Genomic DNA, 14,045 nt, shown 5'->3' on the forward strand with positions numbered 1-14,045 from the left:
AGACCAGAATGCAAATGGTCAAGGCTCTTTGCATTTACCCCAGGGGCTTCCAACCTGTGAAGCCAATTAACCTTAGGCTGAATCTCAAAAAAGACCAGGTACCTCTGTGAGGTTGGGACTGCCTCATTGTGTAAGCTAAGTACTCAGTGTGGCATCCTGGCCACTGTGGGCACCCAAGATGTGTCTCTTGAATGATTAACTGCAGAGAAGTAAAGGGAAGATGCTGCAGCCAGAAACTTGAAGAGCCAGCAACCTCACAGTTTGGCACTTTGGGGCAGAACACACTGACCCATTTGCCAAAGAACAAACCACCAGCCCCCAATTTTTTTTTTGAGACATCAATGCTTCTCACTTCAGGGGCTCTGAAGCTCTCAGGTCTAAATCTTTGTTTTGAAATACTTTATTTTTCTCTCCTACGTGGTGAAAACCAGTTAGTATTCCAAAGCGAAACTCACGGAGGAAACACCAGTCATGCAAGGGTGGAATGTGCCCCTCTTCGGGAGGAAGCCCCAGGTGGAAAGAGCAGACATGTTGCAAGGAAGCTCAAAGCCAGGTAGGTGTGTAAAGCAAGCCTCTGACCTCTTTCTCCCTCTCTGATCTTCTAGGGTTCTTCCTAGCCTTTCTTCTCAGGTTTTTCTTATTTTTTTCTTCCTTCATGTCTTTTACTGTGGCCATAGGGTCCTGGACTATTTCTGAGGTGGGGATGGTGTGATTACTCATTGACCAATCAGAGATGGCGTTAGAACTCCGCTGAGGGTTGACAGCATTGTTGGGAAAGATGAGCGAATTTGCTTCTGGTGTTGCATATTCTAAAGAACTGTTTTCCACAGGTTGAAATTCATAATAATCCCACTCCAGGCCACTGGAGGTCATTCTTCAACTAATTCTCAGTCCTTACTATGCCATAAAGATCAGTATCTGTAGAATATGAGGTAAGGAGTAAACATTTCTATAGGTAACTTCTGAAGTGATTTACTCCAGTAATTAATCTCCCAGCTTCTTTAAACAAGAAATTTCTTCAAATTCTTGCTTATATTTCAAGGCTGATCATCACCAGACATGGTGACATGGTATATACACAGCAGACAGGCACGGATTATACAGTGACCAGCAAATGCAGGACTTCCAGACCCGTGGAGGTCAATTCTGCCTTCTCCATACCCATCTGTGTTTTTTTTCCACATTACTATTCTTGTGTTATGTTTTGAGTTATGTGGGAGAAACAAAGTGTGCTTTGTCTAGGAAAGGGAAAAGATGTGAGAGAATAATTCCAATAAATAAAAGAGGATGTTCCTGTCTCAAAGCAGAGCTGGCTTTCTGCTGACTTGTCTCACCTTGGCTACTTTGTAAGAACTCCTGCCTGTTTTACCTCCTACCTTGCCTGATAGAAATAGCAGCAGTTCTAGGAAATTAGCATGTCTTTTGCTGCATGAGGACACAGTGTTCCTCAGAGGAGTATCCTGTGGGGATGGGTTAGCATACCTGGCGACGTGGCTTTGACACCGTGGTGAGCAAGGGCTTTAATTAAGCAAAAAGACTAGATGATCCCAACATGTTTATACCAGCAACTCAAGGCCCAACCTGGGTTTTATGTGGTCAGCATCTCCTCCCTGTCCCTGTATTTTCCTCCTGTCATCTAAGGAGATGATATGAGTCAGGAATGTTATGTTGGTTACAATGTTTAAAAATAAAGTACTGTGTCTCAAGGTAAAAATCAACAACTTAAAGCTAAATTGGCATTTTCTGAAAATAACATTCTTGATGATCCAAGTCTCCAGATGTAACTGGAAATTTATGAGACACACAAGATGGCCTGCTGCTCATGCATAAAACAATGCCATATTCAGTTATTTCTTTGCAAATAGTGTCCTTTCTCATTTGGAAACACATTTGCCAAGTTTTAGGACACTGCACAGAGACTAAGGAAAACATGCATCACTTTAGTAAACCCTAGCACATACCTTGCATAGCTGAGGGCCTGAAATTTGAATAACACCTTCTTGCCAGTTATTTAAGGTAATTCCAGAAGAGGTTAGGATAAGGGAAAACTCTCTAAGATTCTCTGTTGCTCACAAATTTCTTATTTCTTAGAGTTCTACCACATGAATTAAGAATTGAAACAACTTCTAAAAATAGTTTGATTACATATCATAGAACCTTTTTCTAATAACTCATTGGAGAATCATTTAGACAATTCTTACTTAGAGAATTCACCTTCTGCAAAGACCGAATAGGACAACCCTATGTGCATGTAATCCCATCCCACCCTCTGTTCATTGGCTCAGGAATTGACAGGTGACCCCAGAGAAGCCAATCTGAGTCCTTTTCTCAATCATTTGAATGGAAGACTGAGATGTGGTCATGTTTCAAAAATAGCAGAGCGCCAGAGTAAATTCTTACTAGAAGCCTTTTCTTGAATTCTGTGAGATCTATGTCATTTTCCCCCCTTAAATAGGTCCTTGCCAACTAAATATATATATATCAAATAACAGAAATCAAAGTGAGAAAAAGAAGAAATTAAGTTTTTAAGCCCTACCTTTTCTCTAGTGGTAAATTTGTGGTCAGTGATACGCATCTCCAGCAGGCCTTGCCCGCACTCACTGGGGTGTGAATGCTCCTTTATGTGAAGGCAGGACACAGGCAAAAGGCCTTCAAGGCTCTGCACTTGAAAGCTAATAGAAAATGAACCATCCCACACTCCCAACCTCCAACTTCCTACTGAGAATGGACCTCAGAACAAGTGCTTCTGAGGAAGTTCTTGCCACAACAGGACTGAGATGGAGCTGAAAGTGTTGGGAGAGCATCTTCTTCCCTCTCACCTCATAGCTGCCCACATTTGTACTATGACCTTCTCGGCTAAAGTTGCGATTTGGATCTGGAATCTAGGTCCCCAAAGTCTCATGTGTTGAAGGCTTTGTCCCCAGAACAGCAAAGTTCAGAGGTGGGGTTTGGCGTGAAGTAATTGGACCATGAGGGCTTTAACCTCATCAGTGGATTCATCCATTGATGAATTAGTAATTTGATGGTATTATTGGGAGGCTGCAGAAACTATAGAAGAAGGGGCTTCATTGAAGAAGGTGGGTCACTGGGTGTATGCCTTAGAAGGCTATATCTTCTCCCTGGCCCCTTCCTTGATCCCAGCTGACATAACCTGAGATTTTCCCTTCCACTAAGATGCTCTGGCTCACCTCAGGCCCAAAGCAATGGATCTGGTCAATTGTGGACTCTGAAACCATGAGCCAAAAAATAAATCTTTCCTCCCTTAGGCTGTTTTTCTAAGTATTTTGTCATAGCAACAAAAAGCTAACACAGCAGATAAGCTCCCCTGCTAACCCATTCCATAGAATGATGGCTTCTACTCACATCATCCTGGACATCAAGGTCACAGCCAGCCTTCAGCAAGATCTGGACCACAGAAAGATGGCCCTTATTGGCAGCAAGATGCAGGGGGGTCCGGCCATGCTGTTAACACAAAGCAAACACTGATTTTAGAACAAGATAGCAAAACTGCTTGCTCTCTTCAGGGTAGGGACAGGGGAAATTTTTTGCCCCTTTGATTTGGCAGAAAATTATTAATTTACCCAGATCTCAAGTTGTCTCAGTTAACTCTGGCTATTGGCATCATAATCAATTATCAATACATGATAATTTCCTTTAGTGTGTAATTTCTACTTCCCACTTGTAAGCAGCAAAATGAGAAAGAGTCTCATATCTTCTCATTTTCCCACTAAATACTAATATTATGGGATGATGAAGTGGCAATGATCAATTAGACCAGGGCCAGAGGTGAGAAACAGGAACTGCCAAGCTAGTCAGCCCTAGGAAAATCCCGTAACTCCTTAAAACAAAAACGGAACAAACTGATCAGGAAAGACTCTTCCTCCCTTTAAAAACAGATTGTAAAATGTTTCAGCCATCCAAAAATAAAGTATTTTAAAATCCACATAGCCCCAACCATTTAAAAAAGCATCAGTAAAACTACTCATGCTCCTTGTGGATGCCTCACAAATCTGATCTCCCCTCTAATTTGGTATTCACATCCCTCTGCCTTTATATTTTCACTGTTTATAGCCAAAGATAACACAAACAGATCTACTTATTTCAAAATCTTATGTCCACGGTAGTAAACTTTACAATGTGGCTCAGGATTTTTTTTGTCTAACATTACATTTTTGAAACTTTTTTGTATGGTCACCTATAGCTCCAGTCACCTATAGCCCCGTTGTACTAATGAGCACCCACCTGGTTGTTTCCTTGGGTTTGCAGAACATATTTGTGAGCTCAGCTCTCAGGCACTTCTCAGCCCTACAGATGCATCATGAAGACCATTCCCTCAACTGCTCTAAGCAGCACCTGGGCTCCTGGCTACCACCCTCAGTGGGAACACCCAGAATAAGTAACACTTTGCATTGTAAATTAATTTCTGTCCAGAGAACTGACCTTGTCACACTCCTACTTCTCCAAGCTCTGAAGGAGGCATTATGCCCCCTTAACTCTCCCTCAGGATTCACTGTGAAGGAAGGGTCAAACATCAATGAGCCATGGCCCCAGCCGTGCTAAAACACACCCGTGAGGAATATGGGTCTCACACGGCCTCTGTGCTGCTTAGCATCTTGATAAAGACCCAAAGGCCTTTATTGATATCCTAGCAGGATAAACCTATTTATGGTCTCAATAAAACACCAGTTTGCAATGGATAACTAGCCACTGGAGGAAAACAGATAACAGACAATAAAGGATCTTCATTTCTAGCCATGAAATGCAATCAAAGCACGAGATTGAGACTGGAAAGAGGTCAGAGCTCGCTTTAAAATTAGAATGCTTAATTAAGAACAAAGTTATTCTAAAAAAAAAAAAAAGTGGTCTATAAAAAGCTTTCATAAAAAAGGCAACATCCGAGATGAAAGAATGACCTTTCTTTGCCAGTGACTGTGCTCAGCCATGAGCCACTTAACCTTAACTCATTAAGTGAAATGTCCGTAGCTGATCAGATGGAGCAAAATGACCAGGTCTTCATTCACTGGGCCTGGTCTCAGACTCCATCTGCCGTCACATATCTTCACACCTTAATACTGAGTGAATGACCTTCAGTAAGTTTCCTAAGGGGTTCTGAAACAGGCAAGTTCACCACAGGTGTAAGCAGAGATACATGTGTGTGTTGTGAGGAAGGCACAGCATGATAGGACACAGGCACCTCTGAGCAGCCAGAAAACAGACCATAATGGGAAGAGGTTGTGTGGAGGGAGGCTGGAATGGGGGCAGAGACAGAGGGTCACTGGATATCAGGGTCAGGGGAGCTCTAAGGAACACATTCATCAGCGACCACATGTCACTGCTGGGGAAGGAGAAACCCAGGAGGATGAAAGGTCTGAGTGAACATAAATAATCAGAAGCCAGGAGAAGGAAACACTGCTGTAGCTCTGCTGTGGACTAAGTGTTTAGCTCCAAAATCCAGATACTGAAGCCCCCATCACAAAGTAATGGTATTTGAAGATAGCACTTTTGGAAGGTAATTAGGACATAGCAGTGAGCCTTCGTCATGTGATTAGGGACTTACAGAAAAAGAGCCTGCTGTCTCTCTTTCCACCATATGAAGATGCAAGAAGCAGCCTGCTGCCTGCAAACCAGAAAGCAAGGCTCTCACCTGGGTAAGCTGGGTGTTGCCACCCTGATCTTGGACTTCCCAGTCTCCAGAACAGTGAGAAACAAATGTCTGTTGTTGAAGCAACCAGTTGATCAAAGACAGGTTCAAACCAGATCGCATTTGAGAGGGCACTTTAGAAACCATGAACAAGATGACCCTGGATGGAAGCATCTTCCTAATGCAAAGTCAACAACAACAAAAAACCCTCCCTGTGGAGAAATGAAAGGCCAGAGGCACTAGAACTGGAGAGACCTGGTATAAATCCCAGTTCTGACTAATAGCACCTGTGTGGCTTTGTGCATGGCAATTTCCTAAGCCTGCTTTCTCATCGGTCAAACAGAAAAAGCCTCCACTGTGGACCCTGCAGGTTTGGGATAAGAATATGAGCCAACACCCATCTTCTGAGTTTCCCTTGCTCCCACTATCCTCCGCCTCCAAGACGGAGGACACCCAACTGCTGGTTTTCCTCCTTGACACCCACACACCCTGCCCTTAGGAAAGACCAGTGAGGCATTTCCACTGTAACAGACCTGGGTGAAGACTTGGGTCTCAGATCACTCAGGCAGTCACATGGGCTCTGACTGAAGTGTCGTGGTTTCCACCGGCCTGTCCTTGACCCACCTGTCTGCTCTGGAGGCCGAGGTTCCCATTCTTTGCATCTCTGCCTTACCATCAGGGCCTTTACTGTCTCTAAACCATGCCACCTCCAATTCCCCAAGAGGCCATGTTCACAGTCTTGCCCTCTCCATGGCTGTAGCATTTCAGTTCCCTGTTGGGAAACTACAACCTTCTGCTCTGCGTGTCCACTCTGGGAACTGGCTTCCTCCAACAGGCCCGCCTCCTTAAGGGGTGGCCATACTGAAGAGGCTCCAGTGGTCCTTGAGCACAGGGCCCGGACACTGGGACATATTTCAGTCCCAGGTTTGACTTCAGGGACATAGATGAGATGGTGGGCTGGTTACAAACTCCAGTTTTAGGATGTCTCAGACCCTCAGAGGAAACTTCGACACCTTGGAGGCTTCAGGAGCACTTTAGCAGTGACAAAGGGGCTTCTCTGGGGAGGTTCTGTGTTCCCTCACATGCTTATGGACCTGGGAAGGGTGCAGCAGTAGCCAAGGCAGAAATTGTTTTCCTGTGGAACATGAGTCTATCAGCCCCCGGATCCTGGGTTTTCTCAACACAAGACCAAATCCCTCAGACACACACCACCAACCGAAGGAAGAAAAATGCAGAAATGGGCTTAGTTTTCCAGAACATTCTATAGCAAAAAGCCACAAAAACAGGGCCCTTCAGAGGAGCAGCTGCTTACACCCAGTACACAGAGATACCCCGGACTGAGCCTGGTTTATGGGGAAAGCTGGAGCACTTTCAGAGGGAGAAGGCAAACAAAAACTGATCCTTACGACACTTCATGAGTGATTCAGACCAAAGGATGCAACTGCTGTTTCCACGTCCCTAGGACTTTCTAGCTGAAGAAAGGCACACAGGAGAATGACTACTTACTATGAATGACAGAAGTTGTTTTTGAAATGTCAATTTCCCCGGAGTTTCACCCCAATTATCCTCAAAGCCAGTTCAGCTCCACACACCCAGGTCCTGGTGACCCAGGGAAACCAATACTGATGAAGGTCTGCTAGGAGCAGCAGGCACTGCCTTGAGAACTTCACATCTGTTAGCTCATTCAGTCCTCCCAACCCCATAAGGTGGATACTATTATTCAGCTTATTTTACAAATGGGGAAACTGAGGCATGGAGAGACTGTTGTTTGTTATATACCACATAGAAGGTAACTGGAGTATGTGCTCACCTCTTAGACCACCTGACCTCAGAGCCCGCGCCCTTACCCCTACATGCTGCCCTGGTGGTGCTGAGGGGCCACCTAGTAGAGGGAGTTTTTTCTTGCTGTCAGGAAGCTCCCAGGTCCTTGAGTATTGTGTGTGAGCCCAGACACTAACCTCTGGTTTCTTAGAAATAGCCAGGTTCTTTCTAAGATCTCTGGAATGAGCAGTGGTCTTCTAGTTTTCCTTTGCATTGAATCTCCTGGAGAGGTTGGTCTGTGTCATTACTGATGCCAGTGCCCCTCCTCCGGTCTGATTGTGATGAGGCCCTGGTGTCAGGTTTTTATACACCTGGTGACTTTAATGTGTGATGGGTTAAGAACATAGGATGAGATGAGGAGGGGCCCAGATAAGCCCTCCCCAGAGCAGCCCTCAGGTAAACCTGCTGGGCTAGGCCTGCCCAAGCAAGAGCCATTCCTCTTTTTACATTCTTCATGATGCGCTCATCCCCACCTGTCAATGCAAAACATCCCAAATACTGCACCATTAACAGCCCAGAGCTTGCCAGATCTTCAAAGATTATATATGCGATGTGATAAAATTACTAAAAGTTCGGAAAACAAAAACAACATCTAATTCCACAACCCAATTCAACTGTTATTTTTATCCAATTCTTTTCAGAGAATCTCTTTCTTGATGCTTTTGTAGTTATATCCACAAGGTACATAAAATTATCTTGCTTTGTGCAATAATATACCTTAATCCCGTGACTCTTAAACCACATTGAGCTGCAGAACCTCCTATGAGAAGAGATTGCTGGGCTCCCTGTCCAGAGTCTCTGATTCAGTAAGTCAGGGATACAGCAGGAGAATTTGCATTTATAACAAGTTTGCATGCCACGAGAGGGTATTTCTTGTCTCCACCATCCCTCCCTTTTACATTTCTCATCCCTCTCCCCTCCGCTTCCCACCCACCATGAGCTGAGCAGCTTTTCTCCATCATGTTCTTTCCCCAAGATACTCTGCCTCACCTCAAGCCCAAAGCACAGAAACCAGACGACCATGGACTGAGACCTCAGAAATCGTAAGCGAAAATAAATCTGTCCCCCTCTAAGTTGTTGTCTCAGGTGTTTGTCATGGTGGCAAAAAACTAAAATAGGCAGAAATGGCTAGTCAGAGACCACATTATGAGAGCTACTGACAAACCACTGGTTTTCAACTCTATTGCATATTAGAGTTACCTAAAATCTAAACACACACACACTCCCAATTTTTATCCCCAAAGGGTTGGATTCTATTAATCTAGGGTGGGGTCTGTATTTTTTTTTTTTTTTTAGTTTTGTTTCTAAGGTTCCAGGCGATCCTAATGTACAGTCAGAGATTATGACACTTTTAAAACCACCAGTTAAGATGGGCCACCTGTGACCGGGAGAGTGAGAGTAGGCAGAATCCCTGTATTTCCCTTTCATTCAACCAGCAGAAGCAGAGGCTCAGAGCTGGTTCACAGCCAGGAAACTGAATTGCAAAGGGCCTTGAGATGTTGCCAAGCAACCACCACAGAAAAGTGGCCCCACTGTCAACAACTCTGGGGGCACTGGCCTGGAATGATGCTTTGTTCAGGCAGGTTGAGCCCTGTGGGATGGACTCTAGCAGAACTGCTGTATCGGAACATCAGAGTGACTCCCATTCCAGCAGGTGACCCATAAATTACACTAACAGGTGATTATAAAGGCCACACAGAACAAAACTGTCCCTGCTATTCATTCTGAAGAGCCAACTCCCAGTTGGGGACGGGGGTGGGGAGGGCTCTGTCAGGAAACATTCCAGGAGGATTCCTGTTGAGATATTAATCTCCTACCAACTAGGACGACACAGGAGCCTGGCCAAAGGTAACCAGTTTAAAATAAACCTTGAGATGAAGTGTAGTTTTTTTTTTTTTCCCCCCCAGCAGATGCTCAGATTTGAAGCTGAGCCTCCTCACTGGACTCTGCAGACCACGGTGTTTACACAGGAGTGGGGACAAGGGGTCATTTGAGAACCACAACCTACAGAAACAAGCCAGGGAAGACTGCCTCCATCAGACTCCATGGGGCCCAGGAGCTCTAGATCATGACTCTGGCCATTCATTTTCCCTTGCCAGGTCACAGCTCCTGCTTAGGCGTGCCAGATCCCACTTACTATAGGGCAGGTCTTTCAGACCAACAATGCCTACCTGTGAACAAGGTCTAACAGAAGAGCTCTAGACATGGCGGAGTAGAACCGAGTATATCAGAGAAGTAAGAAGCAAGGGTGCTGGTTGGTGCCTCATTCCTGCAACGCAATCTCCATCTCTATCCAATGATGTTCCAAACCAGATACAGAGAGCTGAGGCAGAAACCAAATGAAGAATGGGGGTGGCATGGAGGGGAGGCTGGATTACAGGAATCAAGACTCAGTTAAAAAATAAAAATAAAACAATTTAAGCATTTTAACCAGGGGTGTCACAAAAAGGGCAGGTGGGTAGATGAGACTCAGATGAGGTGAAATGGAATAATTTAGGCCCAATTAGTATAATAGGATATAGCCCCCTTTCTTCTGGGGATCATGAGAAATATAACAGATCAAGGTCAGGCAGTCTTTTGAGGTAAAGAATGTCTGTGTATCAAAGTTCCTCCATTTTTCCCATGCCACCCCCCCCCCCCATTATGGATCAGCATCCACTAGTGGAGGGAGGACTGGGGAAGGGGAATGGGGTGCAGGAAAGATGGTGCAATGTGATGGACATCATTACCCTAGGTACATGAATGACTGCACATGTGGTGCGACACTACATTGTGTACAGAGAAATGAAAAGTTGGGCTGCAATTGTGTGCAATGGATCAAAATGCATTCTGCTTGTCATATATACCTAATTAAAATAAGTTAAAAAATTGTAAAATACCATTCTTGGCTAGAAACTATTAGTATAATAGCTAATACTGAAGGATAATAACTATAATTTGTTTTCTTCTTTTAAAAAAATGTATCTTGTCGTAGCTTCAAAGGAGAAGCAAGGTAAGAGGCAAAAATGGTAGAAGGTTAGTCACATAAGTGTAAATTTTAGGAAGATAATATTCAAGTGGAACATAGTCTTTGAGAGTTTAATTTGGATGAAGTTAGTAAGGCCAACAGAGGTTAAATGAGTTCTCAGGATCTCAAATATCATTTGTGGCAGAACTGCAAGAGCTAGAATCCTGGCCATTTAAGTCCTAAATGACAAAAGAATCCCACTTTCCTGAGTGTCCTAGGGGATCCTTTATCCTACATCGTATTCCCCGAGTTTCAACTGCCTGGAAGGATGTGGATGGGGAACAGAAAACTTTAAAAACTCTTCTCAGACTATGATTCAACAAAGTTATAAAGACATTCAGAAAAAAAAAATAGGGGAAGAAAAAGTACCATAGGCCAAAGAAAAGCAAAAATAAATAGTAAAACTAAATTTAAAAATAACTTACAGTTTAAGTAACTTCCAGACTGTTCTTTCCTTAGCAGAAATGTGTTTTGTCTACTTGGATGAGTGACACAACACATCTTAATCAGACTTTAGGTGACAAGCAGCAGCAAGGGCAAGTTCCTTGAATGACAAAAATCAGGCAGGATCCATGACAATTTCAGATGGGAAGAATGAGCTAACAACAAGTAATGTGTAGTGGGGCAGATAGTAATTCCTGTCCTGGGGGTAGTACTCCAGTCCTACAAGGATAGGGATACTGGGACATTCCTGTAAAATAAAAATAATCAAATAATTTGGAGAGGTAATAAACTTTTAGTAATCAACTACTACTAAAAGATTTAATAAGAGAATTCCTTTTGAGATAACACAGTAACTGGGTTTGCTTCTAGAAAGGTCCACCAGAGATTTAACTGGCTGTTAAGGATTCCATTGACTCCTATAGTACATTTGTCCCTAAGTGATAAGGCATAAGTTAATGGCTTTGCCGTCCCTCCCAGGGAGCTAAAGTGGACTATGTTTTCAATGGGTTGACATATCCACAGAACAAAGCTTGGGGGTTCAATGCATGAAGAACTGTGCATGGGAGATAAGGACTGTCCTTTCCAGAAATAAGAATCAGTGACTTTTCAGCAACTGTTAATATCATGTATTTTTCTTCCGTTGTGGGTATAATGAATTAAGGAACCATACTTCCATTTCTGAAACAGACCTAAGTCATAGTATTATTATTCCTCTGATAAGTGCTACATTCTATCAGGAAATGTTAATTTGTTTTGAGTTGGGGATCTCGCTATGTTGCTCAGGTGGCCTTGAACTAACCCTGGTCTCAAGCAATCCTGCCACCTTATCTCCTGAACTGGCTGGGACTATGCCAGTTTAGTGTTAAGAACTTTTATATCTATATTCATATATAATTCCTGTTCTCTTCTATTTACTTGGTTTGGGTATAAAGGCTGTGCTGGCTTTGTAAAACAAATCTAACTTTCCATTTTGTTTTAGGCTTGATGTTAAAATATAAAACAGCTGTGAGACTATGTGACCCTAGTACCTTTTCAAAAATTCCATCTTTGATTGCATTTCCAATCTTTTCTATGTAATTAGACTAAGATGCTTCTTTTGGGGTCAATATTTTGGGATTTTTTTATTGTGATAAAATATATGTAAGTGTACAATTCAGTGACATTACATATATTTATAATGTTCAACCATCACCACCATTCATCTCTAGAACTTTTTTCCAGATTAAATGCCTTCTCCTCCTTTCCTTATTGTAGTGGCTAGAATTTCCAGAACTATATTGAATGAGATTATTAAGACCAGATATCCCTGCCTTATTCCTTATCTTAGCAGGAAAATGTTCATCTCTTACAATTATGTAGAATATTAGCTGTAGGAATTTTGCAGATACCCTTTATCATGTTGAGAAAGTTCTCAATTTCTGGTTTTCTGAGAGTTCTTATCACAAATGAGTGTTGAATTTTGTCTTAAACTTTTCCTACATATCTGTTACTATGATTATTTAGTCCTTCCTGTTATCCATGGAAGAGTGGTTCTAAGACCTTCCAAGGATACCAAAATCCGCAGATGCTCAAGCCCCTTATATAAAAGGGCACAGTATTTGCATATAATCCTATCCACCCCATATTGCATACTTTTAAAAAATATTTTTTATTGTAGATGGACACAATATCTTTATTTTTATAAAATGCTGAGGATCTCACCCAGTTCCTCAGTGATACATGCTAGGCAAGCACTGTATCACTGAGCCACAACCCCACCCCCCCTACTGTACACTTTAAATATTCTCTAAATTACTTATAACACTCAGGCATGACTATACAGTTTAAACCAGTGACAGTAGCACCACGTGCTTTATGATTAAGACAAATGATAAAAAGCCCTCCCCAACTACATCCATTGTTCAAGACAGACGACATCAAAACCAATGTTAGCATGTGATCACAACCCCTTGATGCAAAAATCACCAGTACCCTCATTTAAATACATTTCCATATTAAAAGATATGCCCAGGAGGAAGACTCAAAACAATTTTAGACACATTTTTGACTATGTGCAAAATGAAGGCACGCCACAAAATTGCAATATGATCGTGAACCAATATTGCTATGAAACCTATAAATATGCAAATTCCCAATCCACAACTATACAAATGTTGCTCACCCTTTGACTTCCTTGCTACTCTGCCTATGGGACATATTAATCCATGCAATGATTCTAACCCTGTTATCCATGTTTGATTCTATCCTGCATGAGCTAAAGGACTCACTGAGTCAGTGATAGTACTTAATACAATGAAAATGACAAATAGTTACTATGCTATATTGTTTAGAAAACAATAAAAAAATCTGTATATATTCAGTACAGATGCACTTCTTTCAAATTTTTAAAAAAAAAATCACTCATATAAACCTTTTTTTGAAAAAAAGAATAAATGAAGTATACATATGCAAGGCTTAGATTTTAAATATATTTACAGATGAGGAAAGCTTCTAGGCCTAAATAAGTTTTTCAAATATTTCTGATCTGCCTTTGGTAGAATCTGCAGATGTGGAACCTGAGGATACAGAGGCCCAAACGAATCATTTATCTTGTTTAGCCTGTTATTATAAACCAAATGCATAGCCCCCAAATTCAAGTTGAAATTCCCAACTATCACCCCAGTGTGATGTTGTTTGGAGGTAGGGTCTTTGGGAGGTTAATGAGGTCATGAGGGTGGGCTCCCATGATGGGATCAGCACTCTTAAGAAAGGTAAGACAGAGAAGAGAGCTTTTGCTTTCTACCAGATGAGAACACAAAGAGAAGGCTGCCATCTCTAAACCTAAGGCGTGTCCTTTCTAGGACCTGAATCTGGCACCTTGATCTTGGGACTTCCCATCCTCCACATACAAGGATCTGTACAAAACAAATGTCTATTGTTTCAGCCCCACAGTTTGAGGCATTTTGTTATAGCAGCCTGAGCTAAGACACCAGTTGAGGGGCTGGGGCTGTGGCTCAGCAGTTGAGCGCTTGTCTAGCTCATGTGAGACCCTGGGTACAATCCCCAGCACCACATAAAAATAAATAAAATAAGGTATTGTGTCCAGCTACAACTAAAAAATATTAAACAAGAAAAAGACACCAGTTGATATGT

General features: G+C 42.5%; 1 protein-coding gene across 2 annotated transcripts in view; it reads right to left on the bottom strand.

Moving 5' to 3' along the window:
- The window catches only part of Ankrd6 (ankyrin repeat domain 6), a 188,331-nt gene that overhangs the window by 30,808 nt on the left and 143,478 nt on the right, over positions 1-14,045 (bottom strand). Inside the window, exon 3 of one of the 2 annotated variants that reach the window (XM_071613904.1) lies at positions 3,364-3,462. In XM_071613904.1, the coding sequence (XP_071470005.1) occupies positions 3,364-3,462 (99 nt within the window). Of the gene's footprint in view, positions 1-579; positions 661-3,363; positions 3,463-14,045 lie in introns of those variants that run through there. The other variant, XM_071613905.1, reaches the window with a different exon arrangement.

The sequence above is a fragment of the Marmota flaviventris genome, chromosome 6 (genome assembly GCF_047511675.1).
Source record: "Marmota flaviventris isolate mMarFla1 chromosome 6, mMarFla1.hap1, whole genome shotgun sequence".
Classification (NCBI taxonomy): domain Eukaryota; kingdom Metazoa; phylum Chordata; class Mammalia; order Rodentia; family Sciuridae; genus Marmota; species Marmota flaviventris.